General features: G+C 43.3%; 1 protein-coding gene across 1 annotated transcript; it reads right to left on the bottom strand.

Moving 5' to 3' along the window:
• Nucleotides 1-6,089: 6,089 nt before the first annotated feature.
• On the bottom strand, nucleotides 6,090-21,059 carry HS1BP3 (HCLS1 binding protein 3; the record flags this gene model as incomplete). Its single annotated transcript, XM_010170749.2, has 3 exons — nucleotides 6,090-6,304; nucleotides 9,127-9,334; nucleotides 20,894-21,059. Coding segments are annotated over 3 exons (589 nt in total), but the record flags the coding sequence as incomplete, so codon positions are not given.
• Between the last annotated feature and the right edge of the window lie 4,356 nt (nucleotides 21,060-25,415).

The following is a 25,415-nucleotide window of genomic DNA, read 5'->3' as shown; positions in this document are numbered from 1 at the left end:
GAAACAAGTGCAGGCTCATGCGCCAGCCTACCTCCTCCTGCAGCCAGCCTGGCTCTGCGGGGCTCTGACAAGGCCAGGGCTGGCTGCCTGGCTGCTCCTTCCCTGCCAATCTGCTGCTCAAAGCCATCACCCATTTAACCTGCAGCCAGAAAACACCCAGAGTCCATTAATAATCTCCTTACCAACTAAACCCAGCAACAGCAAACCTCTGGCACCAGGGTTGGTTGAGCTTGACCCCAGCAGCAACTAGATACAAGGCTTTGAAAAACTTTTGGCAGAAGGCCCCCGTAAGGTCAGCCCTCACCAGCCCATCCCTTCCTAACTATTGTCAGGAGTTAGCTGCATCTGCATTTAAACACAACAGATGCAAACCTTCCACCTACTCATGTACCCTTATTCCTCTGGGATGGCACAAATTTGGATGAGGAGAAGCCATGAGGGGAAATCCGCTGAAACAATAGCAAAGGTAGAGAGTGGAGACAGAAATCCTCCAGGACCCACGAGGAGACAGAAGAGCTCTCCTGGGGAATACCCACCTCAGGCTCTGTGCAGTTTGGCAGGAAAAACCAAGGGCTGAGGGAAGATGTGTTGTCACTAAAAGATTTAGGGAGGCAAAGGAAAAAGGACGGAAGGGAGGGAAATGTGTAGAGGAGAGGCAACTGCGAGGGCTGCGGGGAGCTGATGGAGGCAGGAAAGGAAAACACAGGAAAAGGTGGGTTCTTCCAAGCTGGTGAGTGAATATTACCTCAGAAGTTAACTGCAGCTGAAGAAATGAATGCACAGGGTGCTGCATGCTTTAACCCATGAAGCAGTCACGCTCCTTTTGCAAAATTGTTGCTGCTGTTCAGAGGAGTTGGTTCTGAGTCATTTTAACCACCTGCTGTCTCAGATTTAATGGAACAAACTGAATACAAGTACTAATTTCAGTTGTTTTAACTACAAAGTGAGAGGAGAGAGGTGCTAAAGCTCTAGGCTTCAACAATAAAACTGCATAGTTCATCCACAGAGGGAGAAGAAAAAACCCAATTCAGTTACTCTGATGTGTTTTTAAAATTGTTTTAAGATTCAGAGCTAGAAATGCCTAACTTGATCTTGCCTGGATCAAGTAAAAAAATCCACAGCTGCCCGCCTGAATTCCCTACAGAAAGCAAAACCCTCAGGAGCCCTCAGGGAAGACTGAGAGAAACACGACAGCAGGCAGAACAGCAGGCAGAACGCCAACCCCTGTGGGCAGAGTTGCTCAGGGCCATGCTATTTTTTTGTTTTTAAGCAACCTCTTCACACCCTGGGCATGAGCACAGGAGCTCCCTTCAGCAATTCAACTGTTAGGACAGCCCTTGGTGCTCGCCTGGCATGGGAGAACTTGCCTTCTCATAAACCATCGTACTCACTGCCCAGGAGGCAGCACAGACCAGCAGGCATTTCCAGTGGACAGTCTGGACGTAGCAAACATAATATGGAAGACAATGGTATAGACCCAGCCAGGCACTGCCCAGTCAGCCTCAGCCAACATGTCCTGGCACTGATGCTGCTCAGGATTCCTGCTTCACACATCTCTCTTCACTCCATGCAAATCTGTTCCGAAACCATTGGCAAATTACACCTTTTTCCATTGCAGAATTCTCAGCAGTATCATCAACAATACCCCAGCTGCAGGTGAAGAGCTTCTCCACCTTGTGGCTGTCTTCCATGCCTTTCCCGTCACAGAATTCGCCTCTTTTGGATCTAGTATTCTTGCTTCTTTCATTCCTGAGGGCATTCCAGTTGGAGAAACCCCTGCAATTGTGACTAGCCACACAGTAATATTTTATAATTTACCAGGAAAATCCTTTAAAAGACAGTAGCGTTAAAAGATACTGCACCTCTAAAAACCCAAGTATATTGTCAAAGCGCCATGGTAGCCTCCTGAACACTTAAATATATGTTTCTACAAATGTTGGGATAGATGGACTGAGAGAAGAATGATAAAGAGTGGTATTGCGCTCATTTCAAGGAGAATAACAGAGACAAAGATAAGTCAATGTATCTAATGTTGTCCCTACAATGTGGAGTAAAATACATATCTGATTTCCCACTTATAAAGGAATTAAAACATTTTAACAAAAGGATATTCTAACTGATTGTGGCTTTTCAGGAAAAAAAAAAGAAAAAGAGATGCTAACTCTTTTACATCAGCTGCACTGCTGATGTCAAAGGACCATCTTACTCAGTATTAGGAGTGCTTGTTCTTACAGGACTTGTACATTCTGTCCTAAGCTGAAAAGATTTCTACAAATGTCCAGGAAAACTTGAAGAGTGACTGGTGGCAATACACTGGTGGCAATACTCCAAACAATCAAGAAGGGCAGTGGGAAAAGAAGAGAAGATACACCCCTCAAAAACATACTTCAAATTAATTTCAACAATGTACTCCACAAACGTAACCTACTTTTGAGCACCTCTTATTATAGGAAGAATGAGGCCTGGGGAGGAAAAAAAAAAAAAGTAGGAGGAGGGGTGTTAAAAGCTTAAAACTTCATCAGAAATATGTATTATGGTTTTTGAAATGTCCCTGATTTGGACAAGAAAAAACAAAACAAAACAACAGTCTTTCTGTTCTTAAGAATCCCAGACATGGCCCAAGATTGCTCTGCAAACACAGAAAGCAAGCTTTTGGGCATGAGAATCATACAGCAGAGAAACATAAAGTTTGTAAACCATCATTACACCCACAAAAGCTGAAGATCAGAACTGGCAAGTGAGTTGCCCATCAGACATGAAAGAGCAACTCAGACCCAGCCTTGAATGCAAGGAAGAGAACTAGGATGTCTCCTCCAGGCAAAAAGGAACCAGATCATTATGGGCTTCCACCTGGATGATCATCAGCAATACAAAACCCAAAAAAAGACCCTAGTTTAGCATTTTACCCCTAAGGCCAGTACAATTGACTGGGTATCTGGTGGTTTTTAGCAGCGCAGCAGCAGTGCTGGGCCAAATCCAAGTCACAGCTTTCTGGCCCAGGAGGAAAAGTTGTTACCAAATGAAGCATGCTGACAACATATGGAGGCCTGTGCTACTGGAGCAGTTTCATCCTCATCCAGAATGAAAAAAACCTGTAAGATTATGCCAAACACATGATTCAATTTAGGTCAGAGATCTGCTGCTCAAAGCACCCTGGCCACCGATACTGCATGGAATGGACTGGCTTGTTTCAGTGCTGACTTTACATCTTTTCAAACATTTTTCACAGGGGAAAGAATAATGAATTTGTTTGGGGTTTTTTTAACATGAATTTACTATGCATCAGGGAGCAGTTTACTATTTAACAAATTCATCTGGTCTGCATCACCTCCTTTTTTATTCATTTTTATTATTCGTTTTTATTCAGGCCAACCATGTCCTGGGCTGCATCAAGAGAAGCGTGGCCAGCAGGTCAAGGGAGCTGATTCTTCCCCTGTACTCCGCTCTTGTAAGGCCCCACCTGGAGTGCTGTGTCCAGTTCTGGAGCCCCCAACACAAGAAAGACATGGACCTGTTAGAATGAGTCCAGAAGAGGCCACGAGGATGATCCAAGGGCTGAAGCACCTCTCCTATGAGGACAGGCTGAGAGAGTTGGGGCTGTTCAGCCTGGAGAAGGCTCTGGGGAGATCTTACAGAGGCCTCCCAGTACCTGAAAGGGCTACAAGAGAGCTGGGGAGGGACTTTTTATAAGGGCAGTTAATGATAGAACAAGGGGAAATGGCTCTAAACTGGAAGAGGGGAGGTTTAGATTAGATATGAAGAAGAAATTCTTCGCTGTGAGGGTGGTCAGACACTGGAACAGGTTGCCCAGAGAAGCTGTAGATGCCCCCTCCCTGGAAGTGTTCAAGGCCAGGCTGGATGAGGCTTTGAGCAACCTGATCTAGTGGAAGGTGTCCCTGCTGATGGCAGGGGAGTTGGAACTGGATGATCTTTAATGTCCCTTCCAACCCAAACCATTCTATGATTCTATGATTCATCCCCATCTCAAAGTAACTTTAAGGACATGTGAAGCACTAAAACTGTGAGGCCTGCAAGCTCCCTCTTTACAGCATGTAAGCACCTAACATTTTAATGGGCATAGAAGACACCCTAAAACAGTCACCCAAGAAATACCCAACCACTGAGAGCTCAGCTCCTGCCTTTGGCCTCCTACCTACACCTGTCACTAAATGGAATAAAGCTGGGATACAATGCTTATGTCCGATCCGATCTCCACTGATGTCAATTGAAAACATCTTCCATGGAAGCAGGGTGAGTTACAGGGAATACAGACAATATAAAATCAGATTCAGGATTTCATTTCCACCTTCACGTTTCTGCCTCAACACTGTACCTGTTCAGTGTACATGTTTACATGCACAAATGTGCATTATAAAAATAATAAATACATATGGAGATTTTTTTTTATGGATATTAAGGCATCACTAGTTTAGAGTGAAAAACGTCAGACTGCATAACATGTCATTCTGCAGCTCTAGATCACTAAAGACAACACTTCTTATATAAATGAAGTTACTCTGATTCAGTAAGAATTCTATTATTGAAAGGAATGGGAGCAGTAAACTAAATGAAGATTAAATATCAGATCTCATGATCCTCCAATGCATTAAAAGACCAAAATAATCAAGACTGTCAAACTGTGCAGAGCAGAAAAGCAAACTTTTTGCTTGTTTTGTTTGGCACAGCAAGTTCTTTACAGCTTATACTTGTTTAAAGTCGGAAAATAAAACCCTGCATTTGCTAACCCAATAGATCATTTTCCTATCCAAAAAAGGACAGCTTCTTTTGTAAATTTACCAGCTAGCAACCATTTTGTGGGAAGTACTGCTTTATCTGACTTCTCATTGTAAACAGTTACTTAACTTTTTTTAAACTCTTCTTCAACAAAAGACTAATTTTGATGCTGAGTAATTAAGTGTGTGCTTTATCAAAAGAATAATATTTAAAGTTTTCTAGTGATATGTAAAGGATTAAATATTTCAAGTAAAAAGGACAATATCTGGACATCAACAATTACATATGATTATAATAGCAGGAGCAAAGTTCAAATGGTGCTTCCAGAATCAGTCATTGTAGTTGACCTGACTTAGGGTGGGAGACTCCACCTTAGATCCTCTTGGAAACTATTCAAGGTAATTGGAAAACACCAAGAGAGGGCTCTGGCTTGTTACTATCAGGTACTGCCTACTGCTATGAAGAAGCATTTTGAAAGCACTGTCTGGTCCCAAGACAAAGAACATTCAGTATTGGTTGGTGACTGTGGATGGCTGAAACAACTCAGTTGAGTCAGTCAGTGCTTACTGAAGATCAAGAACAGCAAAGCCTTTTCTACTTGTGCATCTAAAGCCTCGGACATCCTAAAAGAAGTAGTCACTACTCATGATCCCAGCCACTGAGAAACTAAATTTGCTTCCAGGCTTCAGTAGTTAGAAATGTTTTTGTGAATTTAAGTGAGAAATTCTATCTTGGAGTGAAGAAAATAACTGTCTGAAAATTATTGGACAGGTAAGCAAGCCCAGATACTAACATCAGCAAGCTCTGATTCAATTATTGTTTCTCAAGCTGTTATTGTTTATGCCTTAGTGACATTTAGCATGTGACACCTTCAGATAAGTGAAGAAGGAAAGAAAAGCCTATTTGTGAACATCATGATTGAAACGTTTGCTCTTCTGGTCTTTACAGTGCTGTAACTTCACCTCCTTGTAGACACAAGTGAGCTCAGAAGCACTTCCAGACACTGTAAATACCAATGTACCCCACAGTGGCTCATCCAATGGGCCCTGGTGGCTTTATGTTTTGTGGTGGGACCCTGCAGTGTCCAGGAAAGTGCCTACTGTAGCTGAAACTGTTATCAAGGCATTCACAATGTCCCTCTGACACTTGAATGTCCCGAGGAATGCAATAAAGAGGCACTATAAAATCTCTTCCCTCTACCATGGCACCTCCTTCATGAACTGCAGAGGCCTTTCTTCCTCTGTGAAATTCAGCTGAAAGTGGTCAATGTTATAAAATGTTGGGATGAGGGGACAGTGACATAGAACAGCCTTATCTGTTCAGAAAACTACACTGAAAACTAAACAGCAAAGGGACTACCAGCCATACCTAATTATACCAAGAGGGTCTAAATCTCCTTCCTCCTCTTCCTCTTCTTTTTTCACATTTTCCACTGATGAAAGCTGTGAGATTAAGTCAGGAGTCTTCTCCTCTTTGAAAAAATCAAATGCCTCATTTTCTTCATCTTCTTTCTCCTTGTCATCAGGAATGTTTTTACCCTTGAAGTCAATGGCACTAGTAGATTTTGTTCCTGCAAAATACAATAATGGATGCAAAACTGAGTACGCAGGATAACAACTGTGTTTTATTTAATACCTTGCACCTGTTCCTGATGGTTTTGTTTGGGGAATGAAGGACACAATCAGCTTTTGTGAAACTCTTTCAACATTACAGATTGTCCCTTTTATCCACTGATGTGTCATTTTGTGTCTGATCTGTTTACCGATTTAAAGTAGTTAAGTAGAGAAAGATAGAGGAAATGAACTTATCTGAGATACAGCAGCATATGTCGAATCTGCTTATTTATGTTCCTTCTATAGTCAATAGAAACAATGGCATTTCCACGTGGTGATTCATCCCATCCAAATAAAGTTGTCTGAGAAGGAGTATCCCTCTGAAGTGCCTGTTTCTCTCCACTGGCTACAGAGAGGCCATAAATACTCTGCTTAGATGTAGGTAGCTAACTTTCACATAGCTAGTTGAGATAAAGTCCACTTTTTGTTACTAAGATAATTCATCTGGGATAAAATTAGAGTGCTGGACAGCATGAAAAAGTTTCCACAGCAGCTCTTCAATTTAACCTCAAAAAGGAAGCCTGAAGTTCTACCTCCCTTCACTATGCAAGATCCATCCAACTGAGCAAATTCAGCAAACTGAAGCATGCTCTTTTGACCAGCTCTTCTCACCCTACTGGCTATATGCAAAGCCCAGGAGAATTGAGGGAAGAACTATTCCTTGCTGTGGAGTCACTGAATGTTTGGGAAAGTGATATAAAATAATGACACTACCTAAAGATAGGCTAGTGAAAACCATGATAGATAAAATTCATGGTTTCATTCTTTTGACTGTTAAAGTAACATGGCATGGGAGACACATCTCACCCAGCTTTTCTTGCTTGCATCTGCCAAATCAACCAGGGCAGACTTCATTGACTAAATGTGGGTGTCTACACTGAGCAAGTGGTCTTATGCTCTCCTTATAGGCAAGAGGGGGCTGGTTAGGGTAGGCAGTGGATATTAGGATGCTGTTTATCTTAACCCCATGTCCACCTGCGTTTTACCATATTAATTCTCCCTAAACACCTCTGAATATATCGACTATGTCTCCAGCATCTGTAAGGAAAGCGTACACAACTAGCTTGAGGATCTGCAGTGCACAAACTCCCTAAACACCTCTGAATATATTGACTATGTCTCCAGCATATGTAAGCAAAGTGTACACAACTAGCTTGAGGATCTGCAGTGCACAAACTGAATTCCATCTCATCTGGTAGGTTAAGACTTACATTATTCTAAGGCAGATTTTGATGAACAGGTCACATTACTTGCACCCAATCTGTCCACAGTATAAAGACAGCCCAGACTAATTCAGCTGTAGACATATGCACCATGGTTAGGTTAATCAGCATGCAAAGGTTAATCAACATGAACTCTGTGCAAGAGGTCTACTTTCAAGAGAACGTTGACAGGGAAGAAAGAAAACAAAATCCAAAATGTTATTAGCAATTTTGCTAAATATCATGCAATTTTGCCCCCCCTGACTTTAGGAAGCTGCCAGCCTCACAGAGCTTCTAATCTGGCCACACTTGACACTTTTGCAAGATCTGCTGTTCACACATGGTGACCTGCTAGCACCTTGCAAATTCACTTCCTTAAAACTAATGCAGCACTGAGAAACCCACACAGCACAAAGCTGGAGTATTCCCTGCTCAGCAGCTCTCAGCTGAATTAAAAGCAGAGCCCATCTGTTTCATTCCTTTGATGACTGCCTGCTATGCCCAAGGAACATAAGAAAGGAACTATATGAATCACTGGAAGAGGCAACAAGAGCTGGACATGAGGCTAAGGAAGATTTTTTTTTTTTTTTTTAAAAAAAAGGCCAGAGAATGAGTTTAACTAAAGAATCTGTCTTTTATTAAAATCTTTTTATCTTTTTCAGGGACAATAATTTGCTTTAGGACCTTCTTCAGCAAAGCCCAGCAATCTATCAGGAATAAAAAACAGACAAAACATAGAACAGTTGTGCACTGCAGGAGACCCTGCACTGGCCCTTTAAGGATCCAACTCTCCACTGATGATATATGATTATTTAGCCTTCTAAACTTACATGTTCTGAATCACAGCCGAGGCATATGCCTAAAGGAAATCAGAGGCAGTGGGACAGATAACTTCAAAGCGAGCGTTGTTGGTATCAATGCTTCTGAATGAGGCATGTGTCCACAGAGGAGAAAACACTAGCAAACACAACTATGAAGCACTGTAGATGCAGAAGAGGGTATTTTCAGTGATAGCCTTTCATAGAACTATAGAATGGTTTGGGTTGGAAGGGACCTTAAAGATCATCTAGTTCCAACTCCCCTGCCATCAGCAGGGACACCTTCCACTAGACCAGGTTGCTCAAAGCCTCATCCAACCTGGCCTTGAACATTTCCAGGGAGGAGCAGCCACAACTTCCTTGGGCAACCTGTTCCAGTGTCTGACCACTCTCACAGTGAAGAATTTCTTTGTAATATCTAACCTAAACCTCCCCTCTTTCAGTTTAAACCCATTTCCCCTTGTTCTATCACTCCCTGTCCTTGTTGAAAGTCCCTCCCCAGCAGATTGTAGCCCCTTCAGGTACTGGAAGGCCACTATAAGATGTCTCCTAAGCCTTCTTTTCTCCAGGCTGAACAGCCCCAACTCTCTCAGCCTGTGCTCATAGGAGAGGTGCTCCAGCCCTTGGATCATCCTCGTGGCCTCCCCTGGACTCGTTCTAATCTGGCATTCTCTAGTTTCTGACTACCTGAGTTAAGAACTAGTAACACTTTTATCAAGCACATTCATGGGAGAGCAGACACTCACATCTTTTCGTTACCTAAAAACTCCAGTAACTCAGGGCTCGTTGCTAGTTCCTCATCTTTTGAGATGAATTTCATTATATCATTGAACATAGCTCTTCGTTCACAGATGTCAGATTCCCCCACGAAGAGAAGTTTTCTAGGCAAGAGTGGAAGAGAAGCCTGTGGATATCGTGCCACCAGTCTCTGGTAGAGCTCCTCTATCTCGCTGTATTTCTTGGAAACCTGCAATGAAAAATGCTGTCTGGGTAAGTTTATTTACAGGGGAGACATAAGCAGTAAAGCAACGGTTTAAGCGTGATGAAATATTAGCCCTGGAAACTGAAGTGGAAAAACATGTATTACCAATGAGCTTTACATATAGCCTGGTAAAAGCCTGTTATCTACACAGTGAATCCCCAAGCATTGTTGCTGGTCTTCTAATTCTGTTATTAAAATCCACTCCCTAATGGAATTGAAGCTCATTGCCAGATACTCAGCATCCATTTGTCTGACTCATCAACTAATGAAATACTGGGAAGGTCACTGTTCCAGATACTTTTCTCTGACAGCAAAAATCCTTGTTCAATTAAAATGAGCAGTACGATACCCAGCCCTGAGAGATGGGAGGGAAGAGAAGCCCAGCCAGGTAGATACCTGATGTAGAAAGCAGTCTGAATCTTTTCACCATTGAACCAGAAGACCCATCTGTCAGCCCTGGTGGGCTTCAGTGCTCCTCTGGCTGTTAAGGCCTAAAAAACTGGCACATTTGCTGCTCTGCAGAGCACCTAATACAGAAACTGCAGGGCAAAGACCTCAGCTGACCCCTGACTGTTCAGTTTATCCATAAGAAAATAAAAAAACAACAACTTGGCCACAACCTACAGGTTCTCATGCAGGGAAAAGATGCCAACAGTGAATGGAGTCATTCCTTCTGCAGACAAAGACAGGAAGCCTGCAGACAAATCAGGTCTAAGATATTAAAGGAAAGCAATAACAGTGTTGATAACACAGGGATGTTTTCAGTTTCACTGAGCAGGGTTTACACAGAGTCAAGGTCTTTTCTGCTTCTCACCCCACCCCAGCAGCAAGTAGGCTGGGGGTGCACAAGAAGTTGGGAGGGGACACAGCTGGGACAGCTGACCCCAGCTGACCCAAGGGGTAGTCCACACCATATGATGTCATGCTCAGCATATAAAGCTGGGGGGAGGAGGAAGGGGAAGACATTAGGAGTGATAGCATTTGTCTTCCTAAGGCAGTAACTAAAACATCAGTGTGTTATCAACATCATTCTCATCCTAAATCCAAAACACATAGTGCCATACTAGCTACTCTGAGGAAAATTAACTCTGTCCCAGACAAACCCAGCACAAACACCTATGGCACAGATCCCTACTAGAGTCCAGCTCTTATCCTCCTGTAGCATGTGTTGGTGAATCCTAATTAATACTGCAACATAAAAGATGCAGAGACTCAAGCACCACATCTTGGGATGGAAGAAGGCAGAGTTCTTCCACCAACACAGGGATAAAAGAAAATCAACCCAACAAAAAACACAGAAGTAGAAGGGAAACAAGTTTATGGATTAACCCAGAATCCATAAACTACATCTGTACTAGCAAACTAAACAGTATCAGGGGATATTCCCAGGCACTGGACCCTGAAAGTATCTACTAGGAACCTTAGAGTGTCCACTGGAACCTGACAATGTCTGGCACAGTTTTGGCCCTGGGCAGCTAGCACTCTGCAGCCCAAGCTTTAGCCTGGTGCAGAGCTCACGCAGCAGCCAGTTTGGGTACCGATGCTATCGCAGATGGCAAGAACGTTCCTTGTTACGGACGCAGCCAGGCTGTGCCAGCTGCCCTCCAGGTCAGAGAACAGGTCCTGACATTAATAGACACGCCTCGACTAATTTACTAAATTAGATGTAGGCATAAGGAGCAATAACCACCTCAGCTTTCAGGCTTCCCTGTGTTTTGCAGTAATTATCAACGAAGCTAGCCGATTTGAAAAAATATTTGCATTTCAGCTGTACAACGTTTACTACAGGTTCAGTGTCCAGTCACAAAGGGCAAGCAGCTCGAGAAGACAGACCTGAAGCACAAAACCAAACGTGAGTTGACAGGGGAAGGAAAAAAAAAAAAGAATTTTAGACTTGTCTCCTGTAAGCAGCACAGGTAAGTGTGAGCAACACGGAGCTCCGCATGCAGGATCTGACATGCAATTCAGCAGCCAAGCACTAAAGTGATGGCAATAAAGAGATGTTCCCAGAAGATGACAATCCTCCCTTTGACAGATACCCCAAAAACAGAGAGGAAAGCAATTCTGGAATTTCTGAATTGCTGTACATTTATAGTTTGCTTGGTCCCAGTAGCACTCTGAACAGGATGTGATACCAGAGCTCCCAAAAATACTGTGTAAGCACAAATGTAAGGGCAGTGAGGAGTTCACCAGTACTTTTTCAAAAGAATAAACAATATTACTCTCCTTTCAGAAAAAAAAAATCAAGTCAGATCTGTGAAAAATGTTTAACATCTAATTAATTTCAATAATAAATAACAAATTAATAACTACAAGACAGCAGCCAATCAACAAGACTATGCCAAAACAGCTTTAACATACTCAAAAAGTAACACTGAACTGAGACATACAAACTTTTCCCCACTTAATTTTCATTCCTCCTCTATCAAGCTCTGTAAATTATTCATAAATCTCAATTTATGTCTAATTACACCACTGAACCTAAAGTAAATGCACACCCTCGCATCCTATCACTAATTGAGCCTTGGTGAACCTGCACGGGCTTTGAACACCACCACCCACCACAGCACCGACACAGCACACAGACCAAGTGTGAAAACCCCATATCCAAAGCACGCTGATGTCCCACCCAAGGCCTGCAGCCTGCAGCACACCACGCCAGAGGATTTCCAACAGTGCAGGGATGCCATCTGCTGGGATAACCTACCACACAGGCAGGATGTCAAACCTCCAGCCCACAGCTTTCCTCGCTTATCTAAGACCAAACCTGGCCCCAGCAAGCCCCTGCCAACCGCGGCTCCTCTCCTGCTGTCCCTCTGCCTCCAACACTGGCTGCCACCGGCTCCTCTTTGTCTTCGCTCACTTTTACCTTGGTTTTGGTGCTGGAAATGCAGCAATAAGACTGGCTGAATCCAACAACATCAGACTGATTCATTTAGAATCACAGAATAGTTTGGGTTGGAAGGGACCTTCAAAGACCACCTAGTTCAACCACGTCCTGCCACGGGTGGGGACATCTTCCACTAGATCAGATTGCTCAAAGCCTCATCCAACTTGACTCTGAACACTTCCAGGGAGGGGGCATCCACAACTTCCCTGGACAACCTGTTCCAGTGTCTCACCACCTTCATCATAAAAGCTTTCTTTTTTAAGTCTAATCTAAATGCACCTTCTTTCAATTTAAAACCATCGTCCCTTGTCCTGTCACTACAGATCCTGTTAAAAAGTCTTTCTTCATCTTTCTTAAAATCCCTCTTTATATATTGAACGGCTGCAATAAGGTCTCCCTGGAGCCTTCTCTTCTCCAGGCTGAACAAGCCCAACTCTCTCAGTCTTTCCTCATAGCAGAGGAGTTCCAGCTGTACGACCATTTTAATGGCCCTCCTCTGGATCCGCTCCAGCAGGTCCATGTCTCTCTTGTGCTGAGGACCTCAGAGCTGGACACGGTGCTCCAGGTGGGGTCTCACCAGAGCAGAGTGCTGACCACGCTTCTCGTGATGCAGCCCAGGATACGGGTGGCTTTCTGGGCTGTGAGTGCACATTTGTCTCTCCTTGTTTGAAAGCAGGAGCACAGGGGCACTGCAGGGCCTTGCACAGCGCTGGCCAGGTCTCACAGGGTGTATTTTCTCAGGTTGAGTCCCGTGCATCACCCAGAGCATTTTCACACCTTTCTGGTCAGGAAGCACTGCTCTGCTGTGACAATTCTGGACCCTTTCAATTTGACATCCTCTGACAATTTTCCAGGAGAAAGGCATATCAGCACATAACAAAATTAAATCTTGCTTTTCTTGGCTACCACTCACAACCCTTTGAAAAGAGTCAATGGATCCTATGGCCCAAAATTTAATGATAAAAAATAAATGCTGCTCTAAAAACCATTTTATCATTCCTCTTAAGTATTAAATCATTCCCATTTGATCAATATTAAAATATTTTTCTTCTGCTGCCTGTAATTCCTCTAGGTCTGGATCCTGCAATTATCCTCTCTCCCTCCATGTCTCTAACTGAACCCCATGAATACTGTGGAACTAAACCCCCACCACGGGTAAGTCAGCCTGAGTGCACACACTTCAAGGAGTTCTGTCAAGTCACAATATCAAAGGCTCAATCTACTTCACTTCAAAAGAGTTAATCATGCAAATACAGCAAAGCATGTGCATATTTGCCAGGTCAAGACCCTATTTGCCTGTAACAATTAACATCCAACATAGAACTGAGACAGGGATGGGTTTGAATATTTTTTGCACCAGGAACAAATAAATAAGCTGAATATGATCAAATATAGCCAGAAGGTTAAGAAAACCACTGGGAAGTTCAAAGTGAAAGCCTGAAGTTTGCTGCTAATCCCTCAAATCTCATGCATGTGCCTTGCCCCCTTCTTCAGGAGAACTTCATGCATGAAAGTACACACACCAGAATGCCTGCAGGATACCAGCCTGGGACTCTCAGATGTGCGTAGGAGAATTTGATCCCACTCAGTATTAATGGGATTTAATGCCTCCTTTCCATAGGCCCCTTTTAATGCCCCATTTCTGACCTCAAACTTGTTTCATATGCTTTATATTTACTGCAAGGATTAGAACAAAATGGAGATCTCAGAGCTAACTCAAGCCCTTTGGACAGACAATGCATACTAGTGAAGAGCACTCTTGATTTTGCAGTATTACATGAAATATTTATGGCTACTGTGACTTTATTTTTACAAAGCCCACTTCTTAAACCTGTCACAAAATGGAGGTACAGCAGCATTGTCCTTTATACAACCACCAGCTTCGGATTCAGGAATCAAAAGCATCCCTTCTCATAGGGAGCACAAACCAAGCTTGCACTTGTGGACTCCCAATTCAAGCCATACCAGAAGTAATGCTGCTTGGTGACCTCGTGGGTATGCATTATGGGAGATTTTAATTACATGACCACATGCTGTTCTCCCCACCTGTTTTGCCCAGCAGAAAAGCAAGCACTCCAATATTTCATTTTAATCAACATGAATTCTTAAGAGCTCCTCAACCTATTGCTACACTGAGCAGGGATTTGTTTTCCCTTCTCACATCAGAGAAGTTATAACGTGAAGGAATTTATCTTCAGAACACACCTGTATGGTCAGGAAATAGCAACTCCAACACTCAGATTTTGAGGCTCACAAAAAGAAGGCCAACATATGCAAACAGGCAATGATGAAAACATAGATGAATACACACCCACCTACTTACACTCATTTTATGAGAGGAAGACAGTTCTATAGTAAATTCCTCCCAAAAATGTGCTGTGCCTGTCCAACACCAGTAGTTATTTGTTCAGCTTTGAAAAATAACGAACTTGACTAACAAAAGTAACTTGTAAAACAGAAGCAGTTAAACTGGGGTCAGATAGAAAAAGAAGGCACTTCAGGCTGGGTGGATTTTTAATAAGGCTGGAAAGAGAGAAGTTAATTGCTAAAGCAGGTAAGGTGTGGCTAGAAGAAATGCATTTAAGATAAGCAAAGCCTTTTCTTCTTCTCACAGAAAATGGCAGATTTGCAGGCAATAACTAAGTATCACCTTTGCAGCAGTACCTCTGATGCAGTACCAAACATAAAACCAACTTCACTCTTTCAACAGGGCAAGAGTATTCTGATCTTTGAAAGAAATGCAGCTGAGTTTTCCTTCAATTACCAAATATAACCTCAAGGGTAAGTAGTTCTACAACCACCTGCCCTATTTTACAAATGGTATTTTTTTAAATTAAAAAAATTCCTTCAGTTTCTAAGAATTCAATCTGAAAGTCACCACAGAAATTAATTTTGTCTTCTGTTAATGCTTCATGTTTCAATTAGAAACACTGTGATACTGACTTTGCATAGTCCCATTCAGGCTGGGGAACAGGGAACTCTGCACTGTTCAGACCCACAGTAAAGGCTGGTAACTCCACAGCTCAGATCTGAAATCTCTTTTTGCTGTTCATCTGGGTTTGGTCATAGGTCCTTACCATATCTCCATCTCGTGTGGTCTAAATCACAGCCCAGAGATCTGGCTGGCTTAGAGGACACTTCTGTCCTGCTCACTATCTTTTTCCAGCGGATACAGAGAAGCTATTTGAGCAATAAATGCTGCTCAACCACATCGTTGCTCACAGAAAGCCAGTTTCGCTGCTGCCACCTAGGGCATGAGAGAGTGGAGGGCAGCCACTTCAAGTGGAAGCATGCAGCACACCTAGACAAGGAACATCAATTTAGCTAATACTTCAGGGAAACAAAGAGGGGAAGGAGGAGGAAGAAAAAGAGAGACAAAGGGTCTCAAAATACAGACCTGGCTCCTGAGGTAGCTAAAGCTGGATTAACGTATCTAGAGCCAACAAAAATCCTACCACACCTACCCATCTTCTCTAACCTACCTGTCATCTCAGCACTGTGACATTGGCTCCTTCCTCCAGCCTCTCAAATATGAAAATTTCAACGACAACAACAAAAAATAAATTCCCTCTCCCATCCTGTCTGCACACTTGAAAAGGCAGAACAGGCACAGAGTTATTTCTTTTTCCTCCTTCAGATGCCTCATCCCACTCCCCCTCGCTGGACACATTTGATGTGTTTTGAGCTGCTGCCCAATGCAACCTCATTCTTCTCTGCTGTTCCCCAGTCGCCTGGTTCTTTCACTTCACCTGCAAACTCTCTGGGGAAGGGTGGCCAAGCTTGCCTGTGCTGGTACAACGTCCAGCAGAACAGGACACTATGCAGACACGACGGGTGCAACTCACCTCACCTGTCAGCCACAGGGGTGGGATCTGCCTCCAAGTTAGGACAATTGCCTACGTGCAGGAGGTGCCTCAGCTCTCATGACAGTCAGATATAGTCACCTCGTTTTGGCAAGATGTAACTGAAGCTCAACTCACCTGAACACAGGCAGCTAGGGGTACCTTGAATGGTGTACAGTACCGCACTGTTTCACAATAGTGCCAGGGCCTTTATGTTGTGTGTCACATCTGCCAGCCCTGTGCAGACATCTAAGATAACTTAGGGTTTCTCAAATGGTACTAGCCTTGCACGTTTAGCAAAATGGATTCTCTCACTCTGTAGATGCTCAACTAAATTCTTCTCCACAGTACTGCACTGACTGGGATGGGAGCTTAGAAATCCACAGCAAATGCAGACATCTAATCATAGAGACCAGACTGCTAAAGACAGGCATCTCATAGAATCATAGAATGGTTAGGATTGAAAGGGACCTTAAAGATCATCTAGTTCCAACCCCCCTGCCATCAGCAGGGACACCTTCCACTAGACCAGGTTGCTCAAAGCCTCATCCAGCCTGGCCTTGAACACTTCCAGGGAGGCACAGCCACAACTTCCTTGGGCAACCTGTTCCAGTGTCTCACCACCCTCACAGGGAAGAACTTCTTCCTAATATCTCATCTAAACCTCCCCTCTTTCAGTTTAAACCCATTTCCCCTTGTTTTGTCATTAACTGCCCTTAAGAAAAGTCCTTTCCCAGCTTTCTTGTAGGCCCCCTTCAGGTACTGGAAGGCTGCTATAAGATCTCATGCCACTTGCGATGCTTTAGGGTATCCAAGGGGCTTGCACACGGCTGGCAAATATCACACAGCACTTATGGGAGACCTATAACGTCCTGAAGGCTAGGTGACAATCCCAGAGCACCACAGTTGTATAGACAGCGAGTTGTGTGCAACTCAACTGAGCCTTCGGCCTTTCAGCCTGGAGTTGAAGCCCCCCCACCACAGCTGTCTAAAATGTAGAATGCTTTCCTCTTATGGTCAAAGAAGAGAGGCATTTCCAGAGGATGAGTCACCTCATTCCCCTTCTCTCCACTGACCATAAAAGCAAGGACAGACTCAGATTAAAATATCCAACTTACAGAGAGATAAGTTAGGACAGGTGAATCCCTCTGTTCCTTCCAGTAATACATACAGAAAAGACTCACTGGAATGAACCGATGCAAAGCAGCCATTCTCCAACCTCCCAGCTCATGGTTTTAAATTACTTTCATGCACCAAACTATATAATATATCAAACTTAGTCATCTAAAAAAAAAAAAAAATGTATCTGATGAGATAAATGTTATTCCTGTCACACTACACCAGTTTTCCTCTTCATGAAGAATGAAATGTCAGGAGGTTTGACCAGAGAAGAAATCAGAAAGGTTAACTTCACTTGAGAAGAGCAACTAAGTGCTGAAAATCCTCCGAGAGAATGTAGACATGGGAACAGACAATCTCAGCAAGCAGAGGGGCCACAGTAAGAAGTCTGTTTCTCCTCTTTATAGAAGTTACAGATTAACTTCGCTGGCAGCCAAATAAGACACAGCCACTCGCAGCCTCCACCTTCCCTGCCCCCTTCCCTCCCCACGCAGGGAATCAGGGACAGAATTGGAGGGGTAAAGGTAAGGAGACTTGTAGGTTGAGATAAGAACAATTAAATAATTAGAGTAAAATAAAATTAAAATAATAAGAATAGTAATAGTAATAATGACAACAACGATATATCTATGAGTGATGCAGAGTGCAATTGCTCACCACCTGCTGATAATGATCCCAGAGGGGCGGAAAGGAACCTCGAAACCCAAATCGCAATCCCGGAAAAGCGAGCCCGAGTGATTCCCGAGAGAATCCCCCCCTTTCTGGTCAGCCCCGGTTAATATACTGAACATGACGTGATATGATCTGGAATATCTTACTGGCACATCCAACTGTCAATTCTGGGTTTTACTGACTACTACACTTCTCTGCTCCCCCCTTCCAGTCCTCTCTTCTTGGAAACTGCCCCAGCACAGTGTCCTTGTAGTTATCAACACTGTTCTCATAACAGTCTCACTGAAACCAAAGCACAGTGCTTTCTGGCTACTAAGAAGAAAATTAACCGTATACTAGCAAAAACCAGGACAATAGATGAGCTGATTTTACCTACTTTTTCTTAAGTGAAGCAAAATGTTAGATAACAACAGCCCTGTTCAAGATCTTGGGTTCATTCAGGTTCTTTCTTGCACAAAGCTCCATGGAAATATTACATAATATAAGTAGGCAATGATGCAGGAAAAAAGTGATTCCACATCCCCTTCTCTCTTCTGCCCATGTCTGGCCCTGCCCCTGTCCTCAAACAAACTTTAATGGGGCTGTGCAACTTGTGGGCTCAAGAAACAGGTCTAAATTAGTACTAGTATTTAGTACTAGTACTAATTTACACCTGTAAATTACACCTGTACTAATTAGTATTAGTAAATAACAAATCCCCAAATACCCATTTTTAGCCAGGACCAGTTCCTCAGACAACATTACAGAACAGCCACGTGACACTGGCACACAGAAGGAAGCACTGCAGGAGGGAGAACAAGCAGCTAGGGACAAGAAGGGAGAACAGAACAGACTCTTGTAGCAGCACTGCTGCTTTTATCATAGAGTTATGGATAACATAAGGAGTGCAATAAATGTATGAGATTTCCTCACCATCCACCTCTTCTCAACATTGACAGATGTGGCTTTGTCTGCAGATCAGATTGTATAAATGCCCATCTTCTAGGGAGCGTGAGTTGCAGACACCAGGGCTAATGGTCTATCAGGTAACACACACTCACATCTCTCTGACATTAGTTATCCACAAAACGTCTGAAAAGAGCAGATGTTCACAGCATGCAACAAGCTGCATCCCCTTTAGCAGACAGATAAAGCAGTTCAAAGGAAGTGTACCCTAAATGCATGTCCTGGCTTTGCTAGGATAGAGTTAATTTTCTTCTTAGTAGTTAGAATAGCTGTGTTTTCATTTCAGTGTAAGACTTGTTATGAGAGCAATGTTGATAAAAGTACTAATGTTATTAGTTGCTGCTGGAGCTCAAGGCCACCGTGTTTGGCTGGTTCACAGCTGCATTAGGACTGGGAGGGAGAAGCGCAGTGAACAGCAAAACCCAAAACTGGCATTTGGATGTGCCAATGAGATATTCCATATCATATCCCATCATGTCAGTATATTAACCAGGGTTGACTGGAAGATGGGTATATTCTCTCGGGGATCACTCAGGCTCACTCTTCCAGGATTTGGGGACTGTCTCTGCTCTGGGATCACTGGCTGGCACAGGCTGGGCACTAGTGGGTGGTGAGCAATTACACTGTGCATCACTCAATTGTATATTTTGTTATTACTGTTTTTACCATTATCATTTTATTTTAATTAGTAAATAGTTTTTATCTCAACCCGTGAGTCTCCTTGCCCTTTTTCTTCCATTTCTCTCCCCTACTCCCTGGTGAGGCAGGGGGGGGAGGGTGAGAGAGCAGGCTGTGTTTGGCTGCAAAGGTGCAAGAAAAAAGGGTGAACCCACCCAAACCACCACAAGGCACCTTTTCCCATCGACTCAATAGACAGTCCCGGGTGAGACAGCTCAGGTGGACATGCACATCGCATAGATGACTTATAACCAGTGAAACGAATCTCAGGTGCTACGTTTTCCAACCTTTACTCTGCAGGTATCGTGAAAAAGGCAATCCAACTCAGTAATGGTTTGTACAGACACTTCCTTGTAAAACTCTCTTACTAAAGATTTTAAAAACCATGTCAAGGCTTATAGAGCAAGGCTATTCACAGAATCACAGAATGCTGTGAGTTGGAAGGGACCCACAAGGATCATCAAGTCCAACTCCTGTCCCTGCACAGGACAATTACAACATTCAGACCATGTGTCTGAGGGCCTTGGCCAAATGCTTCTGGAATCTTGTCAGGACTGGTGCCATGACCACCTCCCTGGGGAGCCTGTTCCTGAAGAACTTTTTCCTCATGGCCAACCTAACCCTCCCCTGGCACATCTTCCTGACATTTCCTCTGCTCCTGGCATTGGTGGCCAGAGGGAAGAGATCAGCGCCTGCCCCTCCTCTTACCCTTGTGAGGAAGTTATAGATCACGATGAGATCTCCTCTCAGTCTCCTCTTCTCCAGGCTGAACAAACCAAGTGACTTCAGCCTCTCCTCATATGGCTTCTCCTCTAAGCCCTTCACCAATTTAGTGGCCTCCTCTGGACACTCTCCAGCAGCTTTAGATCTTTTTTATACTGTGGCGCCCAAACTGCCCCCAGTGCTGGAGGTGAGGCTGCACCAGTGCAGAGCAGAACGGGACGCCTCAGGGTGCAGCACAAAGTCATTCCAATGACACAGTCAAGGTTAACCCACTGCAAGGTTAATTCCTCATATTGCCCCACATGACTCTCTTTCCATTCAAATAAACTATTATACATTTATTTCATGTTTATGCACCAAGTCCCAGTGCTGATATACATATCAGAGAAATCAATTCTGTAGCAGGACTTATAAAAAGCTTAATTGGTTTCTATTTGTTGACCCATAATGCAAAATGTCTTAAAGGTAACAACAAACAGTCATTGTTGCTTTGAGCTCCTGGAATAAAAAGCTTAATTAATGTATGTATAATGCTCCTGCTGCAGAAATGGTACAGAGTGTGTTGTCCTACCAAGGACCTTGACCCAGGAAGGCTGTGATGACAAAGTATCAGAACCAAAATAATCTACACTGATTAAGAAATTATGACTAACACAGCACCAATTAAATATTTACCATAAATTGAACTACATCTTCAGGCTTGTGCTTTGCTGATTTGAAGGCAGCCAGTCGGGTAACAACGACAATGTGATACTCTACATGGCCAGACATCATCTTCCCTCGGATCTCCTGGTATTCCGGCACTGACAAATCCAGTCCTGTGTGCATATTCTGAATTTGCCTAGGGAAGAAAATACAAGCAGAATTCAGGCATTGGCACAAAGACTTTTAACTCACCCTCTCTAAGGATCCAGTTCAAAGCTCAAGAAAGTCAGTGCCAAGACTCCCATTTCAACAGGACACCAGACAGACCCTACCCCAATACTGTTCCTGCTCTGCAACAATACAAATTTGGACATGGTCTGCTTCCTATATTCTATCCCAAAGCAACTGCCAAGGACCACTGCACACAAAATTGCAGGAATACACCATTTCTGGGAACAGAAAATGGGGATTCATTCAGAACAAGACTTCACTGACAGGAGCTGAAGGTGCTGTCCTATCCAGCAGGGCCCATGATCACTACAATTCACACCAAGCCCTACCCACCTCTCCTTTGTATTAGGACATCCCCAGGAATGGCACAGACAACAGCTGAAAGAGATCACAACAGGAAGAAGGAGCTTGCTTGACTGCAGGGACAATGCGAGGATTGCAAGAGCCAAACAGGGAACTAGATTAATAAAATCAGAAGGGACTGTTAAAAAAAATAAATAAATAAAATTCATTAAACATTTATTATGCTTTTTTAAAAAAACACCAACACAACCCTTAGCTGTATGGAGAATGTCAAGCCCCACCTCCCCTGGACTTCCTGTGGACTGCAGAGATGTCTTGTGGAACTCTTGCCTCTCTCTTTAGGAAGTTTACATTCATTAACACAGGTGCCCCTTCACCAAAGGATACATTAATTTAAAATACACTTTAAAGAGGTTTAAACAATCTAGTTTCAAAAAAAGTTTCAAAAGCCTCCTCTCATTATGTCAAAACTTGACCAGTTCTTTCAAAACTTAAGTTTTCCCAAGAAGGCAACCTCTAAATCTCCAATGCAAAACTGAGCAAAAAGCTTTTCAAAGGGAAAATCTTGAGAGTTCTCTATAAATCAGATAACAACAAACAAGGGCACAGGCCCAGTTTTGTACTCAATTCTCTTTGCAAGCCATGTTTAAAACATTGGGGCTTTAACAAGAGTTCTACAGTCGCCAAGATTTCATACTAGGTACCTAAACACCATTCTGTTCGCATCTTCTGCCAGTCAAGGGCTTGACTTTATACTGTCAGACAAAATTTTGTTCTCAGTTACATGTTGCTGGTCTCTAAACACAGAATCAATAGTGCTTACGTATAAACACATAGGTGCCTGGCTTTCACACAGCGGTCTGCTGACCCTCTAAGTAACAGTCGTTATCTGGAGTGTTGTCTCCTCCAGTACCAGCCAAAACGCTGACTCAAAGGACATCTGTCAGTAAAATCAGCTGGATCTGGGGTTTTTTTAGAATATATCTGCAGTGGAAGAAATGCTCTCCAGATGTGTAGTCATTCAAAAGTTGTGACTGCAGCTATAAACAGCAGAAAGGCCTGTCAGAGGGTACTCAGGAGTGACTGACTTCGGTTAACACAGCCACAGAGTACAAATGACAAATTAACCTGCTTTTCACCTCTTGTAAAAAAAAAACAAAACAAAACAAAACAAAAAAACCATCAGTAAACCATCCTTCCTGAATGGCCTTAAAATACCAACCACGTAGGGATGTTCTGAGATGACAGAACAACTTCCCTGTGAGAGCTGCTGCATCAAAGACTTCTAAAAATGTCATGAAGTTAATAAATACCTTATCTAGACCCAGGGGTTTTACTTTAAAGTTGTTAAAAGTCTCAGCTAAAATGACTGTAATGGAAAGCAATTAGAGGTAGGGGTAATAGATACATTTTTGTTTGTTTGCTTTAGGCCTTGTGATCACCTATTATCTCTTCCACAGTAACAGGATTGTCTGTTTTTTAAAAAATAAAAATGATTCTAAACAAGCAGAAACCAGCAGGGATGATGAGACAGATACAGCATAATATCCAAAGAGCACACTAGTTCTTCTAAAGCCTTGGTTTCAAAATAAGCAGCCCTTGGTGGTTTAATTCATTCAACACTGTTATTGTTGTTGTTACTCAAACCGAAGCAGCACCTACAAATCCCAAGACAGAATACAGTTTCATTGCATTTTTCATATCAAACACAATCGTTTTTACACTAGTAGCTTTAAAAGAGAAGCAAAAGCAGAAAGCTGGTTGTTTAAATTGGACACACAGGTTTATTGCTTCTACTGCTTATTACAATTTAGCTTGTGTATCTCTCAGTTACACTTTTGTCTACCACACAGACTGTTCAGGGGATACTTGAGCACGTGGTTAATTTTCATAACATGAATCACTTCATCTGAATACAAGACCATTCATGCCCGTAACACTGTGCTTGCACAATCACATCATGCTGGACTGGCACAAGACAGAGGAAGGAAAAACTATATAAAGGTCAGCTGAACAGAGCAGTTTCCACAGTTCATGGAAGAGCCACAGTTTTCCACTCCTGTCTTTTGATTTGCATATCATGTAGAGGCTTTGTATTTTAATTAATCTGCTTTCTGTTCTGAAAGGTTAAGATGGGAGAGAAGGAAAAGTAGCCACTGCAAGCAAGAAAGCCAAGTAAGGGATACAAGTGCCGTGACCAGAGAAACTTCATTCCAGTATCTGTGGTCAGGAGAGCAGACTCTGCACTTTCTGCCTTGATAGAGTCAGCCCTATCAGCAGCACCCAGATCCAGCCACCTCTGTCCAAAGTGGACCAGACTGTGATGACCTAGGTCATGGTGAAAGGGGAAAAAACTAGTACAACTAGTTTATTCATCAAGTGAAGGTAAAATATCAGCCACAAGTTAGCCAGCAAATGTTTTTATTTCTCTGTATAGTCTCACTACAAGTATACAGATCATTATTTTTATATAACCATAGCAACTAGGAATGCTATTCCTAAACCAAACCCAGTACGTTTAAAGAGTGAAAAAGGCCATAACTATGTAGGTATCTTATCTCACAAGCTAGAAAATGCATTCACTTGCTAAAGCCTTAATCCCACACATACCCAATTTTATCTCTGAAAGCATTCCAGTATCAATGGGACAATTTGCAAGTGCTGAAGTCTAAGACTGTAAAATAAATCTGGCCGTTCAGATTTCCATTTCCAAGGCTAAAACCTAATATAAAGTCAGACTTACAAAAAATATGTATGTGATTTAAGTCAAGTCAGATACATTTGAAGGTTCAAGGTCACTGCTCCAAAGGAAGTCAGGCCCTGATGTAGCCAAATATTTAAGAACTAAAATAATGGCTTTAAAGTCGATGTGATTGAAATAGTTTCTACTTATGTCCTACAAGGTAGGTGCAAGAGCCAAGACCTTGCTGAACCACCACTTCTGTTTCTCATGTCACATCTGATAGGGAACTGCTTCCATGTGGTCTCAAATATCTCAGAGGGGTAAAAAAAAAAAAAGACATTGTGTTGGGTTTGTGTGTGTGTGGGAGACCATTTTTTGTAGTGGGGGAAGGGGCCACCTTGTGATAAGCTTCAAAGCTCCCCTGGCTCCCAAGACATATCCCTCCAGCCCAGGCTGAGCCAATTAGCAATAGACAAACGCCTCTGTTGATCCATATTGGTGAGGGGAAGGACTGTCTTGAAAACCTGGAGGAGAAGCTACTGACCTGAACAAAAGACGACCATCGGCCTAAACAGAGAGAGAGCTTCGTTGCTAGGAGGAAGGAGGGGGTGGACAGAGAACCTCATGTGAGGAACTGCACTATGGACAACTCAGACACCCAGTTCCACAGCATGGAGTAGGAGAAGGTAAATGAGGTCCCCTGCAGCCCATGGAGGTTCAATGGCAAAGCAGAGACCCATGTGTAGACCACGGAGGACTCCACACTGGAGCAGAAAAGCTGAAGAGTACCTGAAGGGGCTACAGGAAGCTGGGGAGGGATTTTTTTCAAGGGTGGGTAATGACAGAACAAGGGGAAATGGCTTTTAAACTGGAAGAGGGTTGGTTAGCTGAGATAATAGGAATAAATTCTTCACTGTGAGGATGGTGAGACACTGGAACAGGTTGCCCAGAGAAGCTGTGGATGCCCCCTCCTTGGAGGTCTTCCAGGCCAGGCTGGATGAGGCTTTGAGCAACCTGGTCTAGTGGAAGGTGTCCCTGCTGATGGCAGGGGGGCTGCAACTGGAGAAGCTTTAAAGCCCCTTCCAACCCAAACCATTCTTTGATTCCATGAAATTTAATTCCTTCAGACCCCCCTTGACACACTGACAAGGAAGAGAAGGTGTTTCCGGAGGGTGGGAGCACACTAACGACCCGAAGTCACCACAAGAGGAAAGGACCGAACTGGCGTTACACGGGACGGGTCAGACCACAGCGATCTCTCCGGGCTGTGAAACACCAAAGAACTCGAGGAACCGCAGAACATCCCAAGTGTCTCGGGGTTAAACCCATGCACCA

The sequence above is a fragment of the Antrostomus carolinensis genome, unplaced genomic scaffold, assembly GCF_000700745.2.
Source record: "Antrostomus carolinensis isolate BGI_N321 unplaced genomic scaffold, ASM70074v2 scaffold8966, whole genome shotgun sequence".
Lineage (NCBI taxonomy): Eukaryota > Metazoa > Chordata > Aves > Caprimulgiformes > Caprimulgidae > Antrostomus > Antrostomus carolinensis.
The sequence above is the reverse complement of the archived record's forward strand: the minus strand, read 5'-3'. Positions and strand labels throughout refer to the sequence as shown.